The sequence below is a fragment of the Pinus tabuliformis genome, chromosome 2_1 (genome assembly GCF_031772625.1).
Source record: "Pinus tabuliformis cultivar Carrire ecotype Pingquan chromosome 2_1, CPIR1, whole genome shotgun sequence".
NCBI lineage: Eukaryota > Viridiplantae > Streptophyta > Pinopsida > Pinales > Pinaceae > Pinus > Pinus tabuliformis.
Genome location: NC_142299.1, coordinates 916,207,121 through 916,226,752, shown reverse-complemented (window position 1 = coordinate 916,226,752; position 19,632 = coordinate 916,207,121). Strand labels below are relative to the sequence as shown.

The 19,632-nt window shown below is 37.2% G+C and overlaps 1 protein-coding gene across 1 annotated transcript; it reads left to right on the top strand.

Moving 5' to 3' along the window:
* Positions 1 to 4,765: 4,765 nt before the first annotated feature.
* On the top strand, positions 4,766 to 10,623 carry LOC149203631 (uncharacterized). The gene is made up of 3 exons (XM_089401940.1): positions 4,766 to 6,239; positions 6,419 to 9,510; positions 9,826 to 10,623. Exons 1-3 carry the CDS (start codon positions 4,766 to 4,768, stop codon positions 10,621 to 10,623), a joined length of 5,364 nt encoding a protein of 1,787 aa, XP_089258066.1.
* Positions 10,624 to 19,632: the final 9,009 nt, after the last annotated feature.

The following is a 19,632-nucleotide window of genomic DNA, read 5'->3' as shown; positions in this document are numbered from 1 at the left end:
TCCAAGTGAATTAAGGGTTTTTGAAGGAATTAGGTTCGTTTACGCATTCAAAGTTGCAATTTAAGCAATAAAAAATTACAATTTTCACCAACAACTGCATCACTGGATTCTAGTGTTAATTATGTAGAAAAATCAAAAAAGTTTAATGTTTAGGCTTGTCTGTTTAGATTTAACTATAAGATATCTAGAAAATAACCAGATATTTACTAAGTCCATGATTGTACTATTATATTAAGAGTCGAAATCCAACATTTGAACTTATGTTTGTTGATTTTTTAAGATTCAAAGTTAATGAAAATATGTTAAATATGTTTTTCCCCTAACAAACATTTCTTAACTAGCATTAGAACATATGCTACTTACCATTTTTTAGTACCTCTATTATGAATGTGACATACACACATAGCTTGCATTAGTTAAACATAGCTTAAGAGCTGTTTGACTCTTTTTTTGCTTTTGTTTTTTATCATAATTATTTAGTACTTTTGACATGTCTAATAATAAAATCTCTTTCCATTTGGTTGACTTTTCAACGATGTAAAAGAAACAACCTTAATATTTTTAAAGAGTTGGGATTAGGTGACATAATATCACAGGTAAATATTTAAAGAGTTGGGATTAGGTGACATAATATCACAGGTAAATATTGCAACCCACAATTGAAATTTCACTTTCCATAATCTCAATTTATTCGGTTAAAATTTGTTAATACCATTTGAGATATTTATTTGTAAAATTCTTTGAATGTACTCCTCTTGTACTAATTAATGGGTTACAAATTTTATTGAAATATAAAAAAATATCAAATAAAACTAACTTGGATTTGGTGCATCTTATTGGTTAACTTACATAGAGTTTGTAATCAAAGAAGCATTTTTTCTCATAGTGGATGTTGAGCTTGATTAATGCAATTATGTTGTGCATACATGTAGTCATGAAAAATCATATCAAAATCATCCCATTCATCTTGATATTGGTAATAGGAAATGTAGGAAATGTTATTTCCCTTGCATTAAATGAAAAGGAATAAATAGAAGAAGAATTGACAAGTCAATATTTAAGAAATATTGTTTTAGAGCATGGACATTAACAAGGGGAAATGAATGTCACCCCTTAGTACATAAAAAAATCTTGTTTTTTCTCACTTTTGGAATTTGTAATGTTACAATTTGTAATAGATATGGTGAGTTTGATAGAATGATATTAGTTTATATTATGGATTAAAATTACACTATTATTATTGAGAATATATGGACAAATAGGTTGATCCATGAAAGTTTTGTTTCCATGGATAAAAAAGTCTTATGATGAAATATATAAAGATATTCATGATGTATCTCTCGTTGATAAGACATAAAACACCTTATATAAAGACCTCAGAAACAAGTTTTCTCTATGTTAATGATATTTCAAACACATGTATGACACAAATCCCAAGGTATGCAAGGTGATTCTTTATATAAATATAAGTTTTTGTCTATAACTTATGATTGCGATATATAAGCCCTTAATATCCACTATTTGTTATATGAATTTATTTTTCCTTGTACATTGGTAAATGATATCCTCTTTACATTGTCAAATACTTTCCCGTGTACATTAAAAAATTGTTTTCATTATGAAATAGATAGTAATGGAGTACCACATAATTGATGCATATCCTAATGATCATATTATAAATTATGGATAACATGCAACAAAGTTTGAATGCACTAATTCTATAGTTCATAGATGTTGCACTAACTTGGTAACAATTAAGGTGCCCTGAAAATTTCATCATATCCCCCTAATTCCATGTTTCAAATCATTATTGAGACGCAAGAGCATATAATAGTTTATACATTATCAAGAATGGAAGAGAAGTGAAGACAATGTTATGTAACATGTGAGTTCTTGGAGATGATTTTGCATTTAGAAACATTGAGGAAATATGGCCCATTGGTGTTCTAAACACTTTGGCTATTAGAGCCCTTCGAATTTTTGACTCTGAGCATTTGGATGAAGACAAGAAGCATTTAGTTTCAACTTTTAAGGGTATAGGCTACAAACAAAAAGAATTTAAAATAGCTATAGAGAGAGCTGAAAGAAGGGTGTTATCTCAGGAACTTAAGGCTCAAGACCTACCTCAGTGTGATAGTGTATTTCTACCTTATATTCAAGGAGTAACAGATAAGATTGCTAAAATCCTAAGAAAGAAAAGCATAATCACACAATTCTCAGTGCCTAGAACTATTAGGCAAGGAATGAGGTCTGTCAAAGATAATATTGATAGACATCAACTTAAGGGAGTCTATAAAATAAATTGTTCCTGTGGAAAAAGTTACATTGGTGAAACAGGTTGCTCCTTGCAGACAAGACTCAAGGAACATGGAGTTGATATTAGGAATGAAAGATCTCGTACTTAGGCCCTGGCAGAGCATTCCTCAAAAACTAAGCACCATATCTGTTTGGAAAATGCCTCAATTGTCGCAAGAGAAGAACAACATCATAGGTGAAAGATTAGAGAAGCTCTTGAGATTATCAAACATCCACATAATCTCAATAGGGACAATGGTATTGAGATTAGTGGAAGCTGGCTTCCCTTAATCAGAGAAATTAAGATCACCAATACATCTCAGGTATAGCGCTCAGTGGGTAGATATCTCCCTCTCCTATTCCAATAGTTAGTAGTATTACTATTATTGTTACTCTTAATAATAATTTTCAAAACTATTAAGTATGATAATAATAATAATTATTATTATTTAATTATAACATTTACAATAATAATTATGATAATAACTATTACTATTATCATTAATTATTATTAATTATTAATTAAAATCTATTAATTAATTTAATTAATAATAATATTAACTATTAACTATTGTTAGCCCTATGGGGGCAAGCGAGTTGGTAATCACAAAACGGTGAAGTTCGTTAGAAAGGCGGGCACAGTTTCCCAAGGGATATAGTGGTAGCGGTCAAAATTGACCCCGTGTAACGTGAGTTGTGAGGCTGCACCAGTTGCTGATTCCTCTGTTACCAAAAAAAAAAAAAAAACTCTTAACTATTGTTAACTATCAATAACTATTAACTATTATTAATGATTATTAATTATAATTAATTATTAATTAATAATTAATAATAATAATAACTATTATTAATTATTATTAATAATTAATAATAAAAACTAAAAAAGATAATAATAAATATTATTAACTAAGCCGACCTGCATAAATCAACTCACCTCATAACTATTTAATTCTCTTAGTTAAGCTCTTCTACTATCAACATTCAAGAAGTCTTGATGATTGGATCCCTGTTGGAATTTGAAACGTTGATGAAAAATGGTTTTTATTGTGGGTTCTCTGGTAACTAAGTCAAAAGAACCTCATAATTTCAGAGATGAAAAATTTTAGGGGCTAATATTCGCAAGTGGGTTAATTTTCTATGCTTTTTCCAAAAAACAATATTCATAAATTTCCATTTTTTTCTAAAAAAGATTCTCCCAAATTTTATAGTATAAAATAATTTTACCTTAAAAATCACCAAAATGTTATAAATACTATATAAAATTATTAGAAATATGAATATTTTTGGAAAAATATCATGAAACATTTCACATTTTTCATATTAGGGAATAGTAAGAATTGTCAAAAGCTTCTAAACTTTAAGATATATTTTCATCCTTAAAATGCTTCTTGATTTTCAATGGAAACCAATTGTATCAATTCATTTGCAGGGCTTAAATCCATTTACTTAACTTATTTAGTTCTGGTTAGAAATAATAACCTTCTCCTTGGATGTCAATCAGTGATTAAATTTGAAGGGTTGGTCTTAATTTTATTTGGAAGGGCATATATTTATCTAACCCTTCAAAGATGAAAAGTCGTAAAAAAAAGTGTACTTCTATTAACAAGTGTATATTAAATAAACTCTTCACAAAAAAAATGCCGAAATGAAATGGTGTCCTTCTAAATGCTTAAAATTTAAAAAGTGGCTACATTAAAACACTATAAAATCTCAATGAAATTTAGTAAATAGGCAAACATTTTTCTCAAATTCTATTAAAAAGAAGGTAAACATATGTTTCTTCTATTCATTAGATAATATTCAAAAGTATTTGAATTTCCATCATTGAAAATATAAATCTATTTGCACAATGGAAAAAGTTTTTTTAGCTTTCATTTGTTTCTAATTTATACTATCTGTTTTGTTTAGTTTGAAACATTTTAAAGCAAACCAAAAAACAAATATATACCTTCAACAACCAAGAGAACTGAACTTTTCTCTTAACATTGCTTAATCAAAGACCACTATCAATAGACTTTCATCTCCATTAAAAACTTCAAGCTCTATAAATTCAAAAATTTATGTAATTAAAATGAAAGTTTTCTATATCTAATAGGGAAATATTGTAATATGTAATACACATCTGCAGTGTTGTTTTTGTATGGCTTGGTTGGTCGTTTTTTTGTTTAGGAATGGTTTTCAAATTTGGTCCTTACAATAAATTCAAGTTTGGTTGATGTCTTTTTCTAATAATGTGGTTTCTTTTTGTTGATGTCTTCTAATAATATGGTTTCTTTTCATTAACAATGTCGTTTAATTTAGGTGCACATGGGGAGGGTTGCTAAAGGCATAGAGGCGGACTAGGGTTTCTGTAACCCATCCTAGGGTTTCTGCAGCCCCTGCTACAACAAGCTTGACTGGCAAAGCTCAGTACTGAAGGAAACAGGGCGGATCAGAGGTTTTCGTGGTCCTGCCATAAGCGCGAAGGAAAATGCAGCCCCCTCAGGGGGAGGGCGATGCGCCTCCCCCAAAAAAGGACAGCCAAAAGCAGCAGACGGAAGACTTTGACAAAGAAAACAGACAGAATGAGGGCAATACGAACAACAGCAAGCAACAGGACAATGAACAAGATCAGAAAGACAAAAATAAAGCAAGTTCCTCCACATGCAGACCGGTGGCAACTCACAGGCCAAAAGTGGAATTTCCCAGTCACCGAATCAATGCCAGAATACAATTTATGAGAGATCATGCGCTGATTGGCAAGTTTATTGGAATATGGCCAACTGAGAGAGCGTTAAGGAGCTGGATAAGCACCAAATGGAACCCAAAGGGACACATCACTTTGCATCTAGGTCCAAAGGGGTTTTTCACTGCCGTTTTTAACTGCTTGGAAGATCGCAACAGGATTCTGGATGGGGGTCCTTATTTTTTCAATTCTGCAGGACTATATCTCAAAGGGTGGGTTGAACGATTCAATCCAGACAAGGAAGACCTTAGTTATGCTCCCGTTTGGATAAGGTTGTACTCGCTTCCTTGGGAATATTGGGAAGAAAACTCCCTCCAGGAGATTGGAAATGCTCTGGGCGAATTCGTCAAGGTGGCCGAGGAAACAAAATTATGCAGATACACGTCTTATGCCCGGATCTGCGTTTATATGGACCTCAAGCAAGCCCTGCCAGACACGGTAAGTCTCTTCCATGAAGATGTTGAATGGATTCAATTAATAGACTATGAGCACGTACCGTTTAGATGCAGGAAATGCCATGATCTAGGACATCTCTACAGAGATTGTCCTCTGAACAGGAAACCCCCTCCTCAATTGAGCTCAGATAACCAGGCGTCTGACGGTTTTACCAAAGTGATAAACCGCAGAAGAGGGAACAAAAAATCGACAGCCAATCCCAAGACCAATCAAGTTAATATGTCAAAACCCTCAACGAGTAACAGCTTTGAGGCCCTGGCCAGTAATGATATGCAAGATCCTGATAATGGACCTCAAAATGACAAAGAATCCAACAAAGAGCAGCCGGAGAGAACTTCACAGCAACCAGGGGATATCTTATTCAATAAATCAACCCTTCAATCCCAAACCAAAACCCAAGCCTGGCATTTTCAAGGAATGGAAGTTGATAATCCTGAACCAAGCTCCAAGACGCCGAAGGAAAGAGAGGAAGCCTCTCAAGAACCCCAGATCATGGAGGAAGACCCTGAGAATATTGACATTGGTGAACTGGATATCCTAGGACTCGAGCAAGCATGCAAGACAGGGAACTTTGACAAAATACCAGACCGGCAAGTGGATAACCTGGTGGAGGTCCTCAATCGAGCACAAAAGAAATACTCTCTAGGAGTCCAGATCGGAAGTCAATGGGATGGCAAGTTCATCACCAAAGACAGCAAGAAGCGAGGAAGAAAAACAACCCTCGAAAGAACCATCAAGATAGGTGAAGTGCTAGTTGAGTCAGGTAGGTACGCCAAGCTGACCAAGTACTTTAATATCAATCCCAATCCTTCTCAATGAAGCTGATATCATGGAACATAAGGGGGCTCAACGACCCTAGGAAAGGTAGACTATTAAAAAATATGCTTATGCAGGAAAAACCAAATATACTCTTTTTGCAAGAAACTAAATGCAATTCGACAGTTTTGGAAAAAATAGCAGCGAAAGCCTGGCCAGGAGGGCTAGTAACAGCTGTTGATGCTCAAGGGGCGTCGGGAGGACTGGCAATTCTCTGGGATGCACGAGTAATTCAACTCGATAATATACATGCAAACAAGAACTTCATTCAGGCAATATTTCATATAATTGGTACCAACACTCATGGTCATATAACTAATGTATATTTCCCTCAGGAAACCATACACAAAGCTGAAATTTTGGATACCTTGTCGGAGCTTAACTCAAGTAGGCTATACCCGCTTTGGATATCTGGAGGAGATTTTAACATGATAGCAAGAATGGAGGAAAAGCAGGGAGGCAGAAGCAGAAGGAATAGAGATGGGAACCTACTGAAAGACTTTATTCAAAACAACTGGCTGGTAGATCTTCCTTCAAACAATGGCATGTTCACTTGGAACAATAAAAGAGAGGGATTGCAACAAATAGCTTCGCGTCTCGATAGATTTCTAATATCAGACAATGCAACTCACCTGGGAGGGGAATTCATTGCCTCCATCCTTCCAGTATCAGGTTCAGATCACTGGCCCATAGCTCTCCAATGGAACCAGCCAGGTAACAGTATTAGGCGTCCCTTCCGGTTTGAGGCCTTCTGGTTAACTCATCCGGATTTCTATGAATTTGTTAGATCAACTTGGCTCAAGTTCAATCCCACTAGTGGTACCAAGATGTCTATATTCCAGCAGAAACTAAAGCACCTCAAAGGAGAAATCAAACACTGGAATCATACCACTTTTGGCAATATTTTCAAAGCACAGGCTGCACTCAATCAAGAAATGAAGATTGTCCAGCAAAGGATCATCATCGAAGGACGCTCCGAGGAACTCGTAAAGAAGGAACAAGCTATCGAATCCCAAATTCTAGATAGAGCACAACAGGAGGAAACCCTTTGGAGGCAGAAATCGAGGATCAGATGGCTCAAGGATGGGGAAAAGAATACAAATTTTTTTCATAAAACCACAGTGCAGCGCAGAATGAATAATTACATTTCCCACATCAAAAACGAGCAGGGAGACAGAATTGAGACGCATGAAGGCATTGAAGATGAGTTTCTCAGATACTTTAAGAAAGCTCACCAAGAACCCAGCATAGATAGAATGCCTGCTATAAACAAAATTCTAAGGAACATTCCAAAATTAATTACAGAGGAGCATAATCTTCTCCTCCTCAAGCCCACAAGTATGCAGGAAGTCGAAAATGTTGTTCATCAGTTGAAAGCAGGGAAAGCGCCGGGTCCGGATGGATTCACCTCCAACTTTTTTCATAACTTTTGGGATCTTATCAAAGTGGAGGTCTGGCAAGTTGTTGAGGAATCTCGCACTTTACGATGGATGTACCCAGGGCTGAATGCCACCTTCATCGCTTTAATACCCAAGGCAGAGGAATCCAATACTCCAGACAAGTACAGACCGATTGCTCTATGCAACATCATCTACAAAATTGTCTCAAAAGTGATAGCTACTAGACTGAAACCGCTGCTCCCTCTCATTATCTCGCCCGAGCAATCTGGTTATGTAGAAGGCCGGCAGATAACAGATGGTATCATTTTAACTCATGAAATAATCCACTCTTTGAAGCAAACCAAAAAACCAGGTATGTTGCTTAAAATCGATTTGTCCAAAGCTTTTGATAGTATCAGCTGGGTTTACATTCAAAAAATTCTTACTGCCTTTGGCTTTGCCCCATCCTGGGTCAGATGGATTATCAATCTTTTGTCTTCCTCATTCTTTTCTGTGCTTATCAATGGTATCCCTTCGGCTACGTTTCGTCCTTCCAGGGGTATCAGGCAGGGAGATCCCCTTTCACCTTTTCTTTTTGTTATTATGGCAGAAGGACTAGGTAGGAGTCTAAATTCCGCCCTGCTTACCCAGCGTCTCAAAGGCCTATCTTTCAACAATTCTCCTACCTACTCCCACCAGCAATTTGTGGATGATAACATGCTTTTTGGTCATCCCTCGGTCCAAGAAGCTCGCCTTCTCAAAGCCCTCCTATCGAACTTCTCTGATGCTTCCGGAGCCCTTATCAATCGTGTCAAATCTCAAATCTTTTTCTTTAACACCCCTGCTCCCACTCAAAAAGCCATTGCCCGTATTCTCGGTTTTACCATTGCTTCCCTTCCCTCCAAATACCTAGGAGCTCCCCTAATAGCCTCGGCCCTCAAGCACTCCTCTTGGAAAAACCTGTTAGAAAAGCTAGAGGCAAGGCTTTTCCTCTGGACTCATAGAGCTCTTAATATGGCCAGCAGACTTGTTCTCATTAAGGCGGTTCTCCATTCCATGCCCCTGTATCTTTTCTCTATTCTTGCAGCTCCTAAATGGGTTCTCAAGGAGATAAAGAATCTCCAGCGCAACTTCTTATGGGGCAGTTCAGGCCCTAATCGAAAGTGGGCTCTGGTTAAATGGGACAATGTGTGTCTTCCGAAGAAGGCTGGGGGCATTGGGCTAAGAGATCCAGGGCACAGTAATAAGGCAATGGGAGCCAAAATATGGTGGAGGTGGCTTGCAAATCCTAACACCCCCTGGGCCTCCCTTTGGACAGCAAAATATGCGAATAATAGCCCTATTGAAGAAAGAATTCGGATGACAGAAGTAAGCATGGGGTCTGTAATTTGGAATTCGGCCATTCAACATAGGGATCTAATACAAAAGCATAGTTTCTGGGAAGTTAAGAGCGGCAACACAGCAAGATTTTGGGAAGACTCCTGGCAGCAGCTCCCAAAGATAAAGGATACACTCTCTAACCTTCCCTTACCAGAGCAAGATATAAATCAGTTAGCAACGGTTAATCAGTTCTGGGACCCCTCTTCCACACAGGGATATAGACAATGGATGGATGCCAATCAAATCATGATGCACGGCTCTGAGCAAACTCAGCTATCTCTTTCCTTAGAATTACAAAAACGGCAAATCCTCATCTCAGAAGGATCGGACATACTAAGATGGGGATATGAAGAGAGAGGTACTTTCACCACAAGGGAAGCATATAAGATAATTATCAAAGAACGGATAATCAAAGACACTTTATGGGATAAAATCTGGCATTCCTCAAACTGGCCGAAGGTGTCTACTTTTTTATGGCTCCTATGTCACAATAAAATTCTCACATGGGATAATCTTAGAAAAAGAAGCTTCTCTGGCCCATCTATATGTCTCAACTGTAAGCAAGAAGAGGAATCAGCTATACATCTAATGCAAACCTGTCAAATAGGACGGAAGCTGTGGGAAAAGGTTGCCTTCTGATGCCAAAAAGAAGGCAGAGTGCAAGGGGATATCAGAGCTACTATTCACAATTGGAGTCACGAGCCATATCAAAGCAAACTCCTCAACACACTATGGCAGCTTATTCCTGGTCTACTGATGTGGAATATCTGGAAGGAGCGGAACATAAGAGTTTTTAAGGATCAATCTATGTCTATAGAGCAGATATGGACCAAATTACATCAGAACATTAAGGAGTCATTATCTATTAAAGACTGGTCCCCAGAAGATTTTCCTTCATTGCCGCAGGAACAATCAGTATGGGACAATTGGAAGATACATTTAAATCAACAGCCTACCCTTAAAAACAATCCTACTAAGAAGAAACAAAAGTCAACAAAGTGGACTCCGCCGCCCAGCAACATGTTCCAGCTCAACTTCGATGGAGCTTCAAAGGGTAATCCGGGAAAAGCAGGTTATGGGGGGGTCTTCAGGGATCATTATGGCACTCCTCAACTCATCTTTCTCGGCTCAAAAGGTTGGGACTCCAACAACTCAGCGGAATTGGAAGGACTATGGCGAGGTCTCACCCTGGCTCAGGACAAAAGTTTTTTTCCACTTATCATAGAAGGGGACTCGCAAATCATCATAAAGATGGTCACAAAACTAATGCAGGGATCCCCCATACATAAGGTCAGTAACAGTTGGAGGATGGCTCAAAGGCTCGAGCTAATAGACAGATGGCTTTCTCAACATCAAGCAATTTCCTTCAGGCACACTAAGCGGGAAGGAAATAAGCTTGCTGATTTTCTTGCTAATATAGGAGTGGAAATTGGGGTAGATCTCTTTGTAGGCTCAATCTCCAGCATAGCCTCCGAGGATCAACTCTCTGAGTTCCAGAATATTGTGAAGGATGACATGCTTCAGGAGGATGACACACACCCGGATGCGGGTGTTAATGTGCTGCATTTATGAGGGCTCGCTCAAGGCAGGCAGCTGGCCCTGCACCTGGCTGGCGGACGAAGGCTGTAGATCTCCATGGCATGCGCATTTATTTGGATGCTGGACGGAATGTTGGTCGCACAGATTGGCATTAATGTGCGCCTGGTTCGAGAGTTCATGCTCAAGGTTTTATGTATGGCTCGGTATTTGGTTCACGCCATCGCTCCTGGTTCTTTTCACCTCCTCCCGTTGTTCTTCCCGCACCCCTGCCTCGCTCAGATTGTCTGGAAGCACGCCTGGTTTTTCTGTATCGCCGGGTTCCTCTGTGCTCAATCCCTCTCCCGTCAGCTCTGCCATCTTCCCTTTCTCAGCTGTTCTGTCATTTCGAGAATGCCTCGCCGTCGAGGAGTCTCTCGCCGAGGAGGTAATACCGGTAACAGAGGCAGAGCCTCTCGGTCTACTCCTCAGAATGTAATCCCCATTGCTTCGGCCTCCCCGTCCTCACCGCCCTCTGGCCATGCTGGGCCTCTCCCGCACAATTCCTTTCAAACTACCCGGTTCACCTTCCATAGCAGGCTCAACAGGCCAGTTTTGTCTGCCAGTATCACGGTTATTCTTGCTGAGGAAGAGGACAATCCCAACAGCTCAGCCCACACCACCACCTCTCAATCTCAGGAAGACAGCGTCCTTCAGGGGGAGATGGTTGGGGTTGTGTTTAATGCAGATAATATGCAGGACGATACCCCTGTTCCTGAAGCGCCTCCGCATCCGGCTGATTCAACTCAGCACGAGATCCTTGCTTGTGGACCGACTCATCATGCAGGCAGCATCCTCAACCTGGTAACTCCTCCAGAAGGTGGTATCGAAGGAATTGAAGATAATGGTTTCGTCACCTGGGTTGCCTCGTCTAGCCAGGTGGACAAGGATATGCCCGACTCTCCGCAACATGTCGATTGATGCTGGTTCATCACCGATGGGTGGCATTCTCGCCTTCGCTCTGTTTGATTTTATGCTATGTGTCTATGTTTTTGGGTCTCTGGTTATGGGTCTGGTCTCAGTTCTTGTTTAGTTTTGGCGCTAGCCAACCTGTTCTCGATTTGCAGCAACAACTCTGGGTTTGGTGAGTTCTGTTTTGCCTCTTTTTGTCCATGACGGGCATGACAACATGCTTCTCAGTAAAGCCTCTGCAGGCGATAGTTATGATGTGTTAGACTCAGAACAGAATTATTTTTTAGTGGGTCACTGTCTAACAAATCAAGTTTTTGAAGTCTGTAATCCGGAAATGGCAGATAGTAGGATATGTATGTCTCAGAATCTCTGGCTGAGGGCTGGCCTCTGCCCCCTCTGAGGTCTCGACCTCCATGTACATATTTTTCTCTTTTTTAATAGAATTAGTATTTACGCAGAAAAAAAAAACAATGTCGTTTAATTTTTCTATGATTTCAACATCTCCTTAAAAACCCTTCATAGCAGCAACTACATGGACACCCACAGACACAACTTATTTCCTAGATGTCGAATGGAGAGAATGAAGCAGGAGACACAATAGTAGTTGTATGGATAGCTACTGGCATCCTATATCTTTTGGGAAGACCAACCGGAAAAAGAAATTAAGTTGTAGCCTTGTAGGCAGACCAATCTTTGGTTGTGTGGTTATTAATAGAGCCTTGGAGTTTCATTTTAACACTTCTTCTCAGTTCAAAACACTTATTATTTCTCATTTTTTTTAGTATTAATTTGTATGTTTTCAAAAACTATAGAGTTAATAAAGAAAAAGGATTTTTAAGATAAGAGAAGAAATACGGGGTTTTAAATAAAGTTTGATTTTACAAATGTTAAGCTTAATAGTAAGCTTGATTATAGTAAGTTCAAATGGTAGCAATGCTAGGCTTTTGTAAGCATTATGGTTGTTAGTCACGGAATCATCTAAAAATAGAAAAGAGATGGCAATAGTTATTTACAAGAATATAAAAAACGTTCGAATCACTAAGCGTAGTTACCACCATCTAATGGGGTAATCTCATAATTGATGTAATCTCATAATTGAACAATCTTGTCTGAATGGTTGTCAAAATCGAACAATCTTGTCTAATGGCTGGTTGATAAGAAAGAAAAAAATTGGAAATTAGGAAGGAAAATGAGGATACAACAGAAAATATGGTTATGATGTAAAAATGTTAATATTATCACTTTAATCTAATTTTAAACACGATAAAATTACATCTTTAACTAATATATTTCATTTATTACTATAAAATAAAAAATTATTCATTTATTACTATAAAGTGAGAATGTATTCATTTATTACTATAAAATAAGAATTTAAATTAATAAAGAGATTACTCTGTCTATATACGAATGTTCGCTCAAAAGAAACCCTAAAGAAAGAACCCTATTGGTCTTATTATGCTATCTCAAGATTTCCATTTCGAACATCAGAGTTTCAAGGAACCATATCAGCCTTATTATACTATCTCAAGATATCTATGTGGAACATCAAAGTAATGTCGTGAATATGTCCTCATAAAGGTAGGATGGAAGATGTTTTCATAGTGGTAGGATGATCAGTATTCGAATATATTTGGCATGATCAGTACTCGAATATATTCGACATCCTCGAAGATGTAGTAGATGGTAGTAGTTATTTACAAGATGAAAAAAAGGTTTGTGAATCAGTAAGCGTAGTTATCACCATTTAATCGGGTAATCTCATAATTGAACAATTTTGTGTTAATTGTGTTAATGGTGGGTTGACAAGAAAGAATAAAATTTTACAAATTAAGGAAGGAAAATGGAGATGCACAGAAAATGTAGTATGTGGTTATGATGTAAAAATGTCAATATTGTCACTTTAATCTATTTTTAAGCGCGGGACAAGTATGAAAATTATCGTTTCAAATGCTGAAATGCATCCCTGAAGGCCGTTGATTGGGACCATGAAATCGCTTTCCTTTATCGATGCTTCAAAAGCTTCATAACTCCCCTTCCAATCCCCTGGAAAAACAAATATATGAAAAAATATAAAGTGAAATACTTCAATGGATTGATTCTTCAGAGTTGAGTAGAACAAGATGTAATTACAAGAAGAAATAAATATAAGGAGACACAAATCCATATCAAACCTATGGGTTGAATGGAAAGATTAAGAGATTCTGCTTGATACAGAGTGTAACCTTGATAGTTCTCATTCCACAGCAATTTCATTGTTTCCTCCTCAGGAATGGAATAAAGCCGTCGACTTTGCTCAAAGACTTAGTCCAAAAAATCTTCATCGATGACATGATGGACGATATAAAAAAAATCCAGTCTACACATGACTATATAAAGATCAATCAACCATTCCATACATAACAATTTTAAAAGTTTCGCCTAAATCAATGAACTGAATGAAAGGCCAGGGAAATGAAAGTTGAAAATTAAAACTGAGAGTTAAAAATACCTTACAAACTTGTGCTGCACTCGTCGTAAGGTTGGGATTGGAAAAATCAATGCAGGAAAGTTTCACAGGCTCAGAAGAATCTACCTCAGTCATCATTAATTCTGTCTTTTGTCATTTGTTTCTTCTAAATCTCTGATACCTTCAAAATATGCCCTGTTCACGGATACCAATATATACCTACTTCTCCTCTGCTATCAATGAATGCTAAAAGAAACTTATGTTATCAACGAATGTGAACATAAACCTCATATCATGATTGTTAACTCTATCAGTGCTGCCATTTTGACTAAAGGCCTCGGAATGGATGAACAACCGCCATTATGTCCCATTACATGTTGCTGGAACCTCCTGCAGACTTTAGAGTGTTACATCAGTCAGAGAATTGGAATTTTTTGAAATGTCCTATGGACAGGCCGCCCTTCATAGGGAATTTTATAATATTATTTAAATTAAAAAAAAAAAAAAACTTGTAAAAATCAAAATTTAAATTTCTTTTGACTGGTAAATTTTGCTGAGCACTTCTCTGACGTGTTAGAGGGCTTTAGAAGGGTTGTGACGTGTTCAAATTTGAGCACTGATGTCAATAAAGGGGGATCCCATAAAATTGACATAAATTATTCTAAGTAATTATTTTTAGCAATGCTAACAAATTTCATTTCATTTTTTATTTTTGTTACATATTTTCCTATACAAAGAATTAATTATTTGTATTTTAAATAACTATGTAAGCACCAAAAGAGAGATATGTATGTGTATCTTGAGCCTCTTATTGATGAATTGTTAAAGCTATGGGTAGCATCACTATGTATTGTTGAAACTAATAGGGGGAAATAATTTCAATTTCATAGAATATATACATTGATGATTCATGGTGTGAGGGCTAACACATTTTTGTGGTATAAACATAGTTACTGATCAAACGAGAAAATTATTGAGTACTCGTTTTTTTGAAGTAGCAAAAAATCACTCCATTTTGAAAAGCAGTGATTCAGAATATACCATTTTTGGTGCATATATTTAACACTTTATATTTTCTTATGAACAATTTCTTTTAAATATTAGTGATTTTCATGCTGATTTTGAAAAGTGTTGATACAACATCAACCCTTTTTTTCTGAAGCATATTTTGAATACTTCAATTTTTTTTTATGTATCAAGTATGAACATTTTTTTTAAATGTTAGTGATTTTCATATTGATTTTGAAAAGTGTTGATGCAGCATCAACCCCATTTTTTAGAGGGCTTATTTCTGACACTTTAAATTTTATAATGTATTGAGTGTGGATAAAAAAATTTAAATGTTTTTGATTTTCATGCAAATTTTGAAAATCATCATTTTTTTATAAGACATATTTTTTACACTTAAAATTTTCAGATGTCCTAAGTATGCAGGCCCTTTTTTTTTAAATGTGTATTATTTAACTATTGTTCAAGTTACTTTATTCATTTTCTTGTTTTTGATTATAAGATGTTTATTTTTTAAGGGATTTTCAAATATGTGTTTTTTTGTTTTTTTGCAATGTTTTTTTATAATGAAATTTTATTTTTGTAAAATTTTAAAAAAATAATGACATTAATATTTTGAGGTTAAGATTTTTTATAAATTTATATATAGTTAATTAATAATTTAATACCAAAAAAACAAAACAAAAAAATTTGTTAACATATATATAACAAAAAATGAAAAAAATTCAAAAAAAATATAATTTAAGGAAAATTTAAAAAAATTAATTAAAAAACGAATAAACCAAAGTGACTGAAATAATTAAAAAATAAACAAATAAAAAAATAAAATACAAACTAAAAAAACCATAAAATAAAATAAAAATAAAATTGTTGAATTGAGGCTTCTGTGATCCATAACAATTATAAGAAGAATTTCAGCATAAATCACATGTAGAAAACCTTTGTGGACGCGTTTCGAACCAACTAGTAACCAAGGTTTTCTACATGTGATTTATGCCGAAATTCTTCTTATAAAATAAAATTCTAAAAATATAAAATATAAACTTTATAAAACATAAAACAGTTAAATAGATATAAATAAATAAATAAAATTGATATTTAATAATTTTTATTTTTATTTTTAAACTGTTCAAATATTTAAATTAAATTAAATTAATTTTTTTTTAATTGAAAATTGAATTTTTAAAATAAATGAAATTAATTAAAAATGATTTTTAAAAGATGTCATAAAAATTAAATAAAATTACATTTTTAAAATAAATTATTCAAAAAAATTATAATTTATAATTTAAAGTTATTTAACTAAATTCCCGGAATCACTGGAGTTGAGGGCCGATTATTATTATTATTATTTTAAAATTTTAATAAAAAAAAAATAAATTTTAATATTTTTATTAAAATAAATAAAAAATAGAATTTTTAAAAAATTTAAATTATGGAGGAGGAGGATGAGGATGATGATGATGGTGGTGGTGGTGGTGGTGGTGGTGGTTAACGTCCATTGAGACCAGATTGGTCTTTCAGACCTATAATTTTCTTAGTTTTTAATTATTTCGCTCCTCATCTTTCTTGGCGAGATTGGTGTTGTAGCTTTCTTTTTTTTCTCTACGGTCTTCCAACTTCCTTTATCTTGCATCCCCTTCATCTCTTCTAGTTTTTGGGACATTGGTGTCTTAGCTTCGCGATCTATTGTGTTCGTCCTTTTTGGTGGGCTCCAGTATTGTAGCAATAATGCTACAACTCCTGGAGCTTCCTATCTCTAATTTTATCAACCCGGTAGTTCGTACAAACTTGGAAGCGACGATGTTGTATGCACAAGTACTAGCTCTTGTCGCAGCTGTCACTTGGTCAGCTGGCACAAGTCCGCTAGGGCTCAAGCCAACTTCTATATGCTCACAGAAGAAGCTTTATGAGTGATGGACGAAAGCTAACTCAAAGGAGGCTAATCTACTTGCAGAAAGAAACTAAAAGCCAACAAAGCATGGAAACCCTAGTAAACCCTAATTTGACTAGCTTGACCCTTACAATGCAAAAATGTGAATGAAACTTCTACCAATGATGCCATTACTTCTAGTGAGTTGAAATGCATGAATCTAAGCTACTTGCATATGAAAAGACATGTTTTTGTATTTTGTTCTTAAGTGGTTGGATTTATTGTGATGGTGATTTTGATTAGGGTTTGACTGTGCAGGAGCGGTTCGAATGGAAGGAAAGCATGGGCAAGGTCAGGGGGGGCTAGGAGAGGCCCTAGAGGATCTCTAGCATCAGTCCACAGAAGTCTACCACGTTCGGATGCTCAGCAACCGAGTTTGCAGGCTTCTACAGGAAGTCTGCAGGGGATCCTACAGGAAACTCAGGGGTTTCTACAGGAAGTCTGTGAAATTCTACAGGATGTTCGACCGTGGGAGTTTTGGGAGATGGTGAAGTGATGGAGTGGTATGGGAGGATAGGTGAGATGGAGATGGAACTGGTGATGGCTCAGGAGCAGAGAAGTCAGATGGAGAAAGAGTGCATGCAGTGGGTTGATGGCTGGAAGGATGGGATCAACGAAATGTTAAGTAAATGGAGCTACGTGAGTAATGGAAGAGCTGGAAGGTAAACGAGCTGAACAGAGGTCGGTTGAGTGGCTTTAGGTGTGGTTGACAAGAAGGTGAAGGTAATGGAATGGTGTGGAGCAGTGTAGATGAAACAAATTGTCTTTGAATGTCGCCAAAAACGAGAACTCTTTAACCTACGTTAACTATGCTATTTTGAACCAATGAACAGCAGTGCAATTTGTGAAAGAAACTCGTGCATGGAAGTGGAATGAAGAAGTAATGATCAAGACCAAAGTGCATGGATGGATCTACGACTAAAGTAACTGTTGCAGCTTGCATGGACGTGAAAAGAACTGCGTTTGGTTTTGGTGGTTGGTTCAGACTACACCCCAATCCCTAACAGAGATGGCAGTGAGGTCCTTTCAACCTTTTTCTGGAGCTCCAATGAATTATAACTATCCTATTCTAACCTAAGCAACTGGAAGCAAATTCACCATAAACTAATCCTATTTGATCTCATAAAAACTAAATCAGCAGACTGTAAATTCGAATTGCATGTCAAAGTAAAGAAACAAAGTGCTGGAACGAAAGGAAAATAACATTACAACACAGAGGAGGTCTATTGCTCTCAGGTTGGGCCCTAACCTGAGAGCTATAGCTCCCTTAGAAACTCAGAATGAGATCAAAATCTGCCTGCCTTTATTCATAACCAAAAATCTGATGTCATGCCAAAACTGGCTTACAAAACAACAAAAACCGAGCTGTAACTCGTGCTCAGAGATTACAATAGTAATTCCAAAAGTAAAAAAGCTCCTATCAGAGGCTATGGCCTCAGTATTTATGCAAAATGATAATCCAACAGGTTTCCTTGATTTGTGGAGCTCGGCTGTCCAACTGAAGGTTAAACTGCTGATCCTGTAGAACAGTTGTAACTGCTGTTCCTGTAGAACAGTTGGCTGCCTCTAAGCTCGGTGGGGAGATTGGTTGGAGCTCGGAGCTATGGTGGGAATCACGAGGAAGGTCCCCAAGACTGTGGACATCCTCTCCTAAAAACCAGCAGTGCCAGCTTACTGTCTCCTTGTCTCCTTTTTCGTGGTCTTTGCTCCCTTTTAATGCCAAAAACCTGAAATCATCATGTATTAGTCACGTAGATAGAATGCCTACCCTTCTTCCTACAAACAACACGAATAAACCAAGAAATGAATGCGTAAGCAATAAAAGATGAATGGTTTGAGAAAAGCAAGTAGGCCAAATGAGCCCAAATTGTACCAAAAATTGGGGCTCATCATCACCCCCCAGCTAAACTATTTGCTCATCCTTGAGCAACTTTGCTCTGGCTCCTCGTCTTTGGCCGAGAACTAGAGCCCGGAGCATGCTCTTCCTTTCCTATTTTTGGTGGCCCTGCCTTTTCTGCCCCTGGTGGTGACGAGGGTGGCGCTTCTTCCCCCTTTTCCATTTCCTTGAGCCAGGCTTCGGAAGGCGATTAGCCTATTTTTCGTGTCCAGGAAGTTATTTTTGGGCTTCCCCTCTCGGGGGTGGCTGATGTTTTAGAGGGGGTTCTTGCACTGGGTGAAGTAGGGACATCCCCTAAAATGGTTTGGCTGTTGGGTGGAGGCTGCGGCTTGCCCGTGTTTATCCTCTTACTTCTCCTGGCTTCAGATGATAGAGGGGTCTCCCTCTTCCTCTTTTCTTTTGGCTTAGGTGGCGTGCTGAGGCTAGCCAATACAGCTGCTGCCTCCCGTGCCAGAATATCCACCTTCTTCTCTTTGGGTTTCACCTTTTCGGGGCTTCCTATAGAAGCCCCTGTTTTGGTAATTTTCGGGCTTCCTGTAGAAGACCCTCTTGCCAATTTCGGGCTTCCTGTAGAAGCCTGCTTCTTTGTTTTCGGGCTTCCTGTAGAAGCCTATTTCTGCTTCCCTGTAGGTACAGGTGTCACCACCTTTTCTTGCTCTGCTGCCTGGGTCTTGCTTTTTGGTTTGGTTGCAGGTGCTGATGAGGTACTTGTGCTGATGTGGACCATCTCCACTTTGTCCTTTCTGCTCTGCAACCTCTTCTCCCTTGCTGATAAGATGGGTGTGCTACCTTTTTCTTTGTCATCCT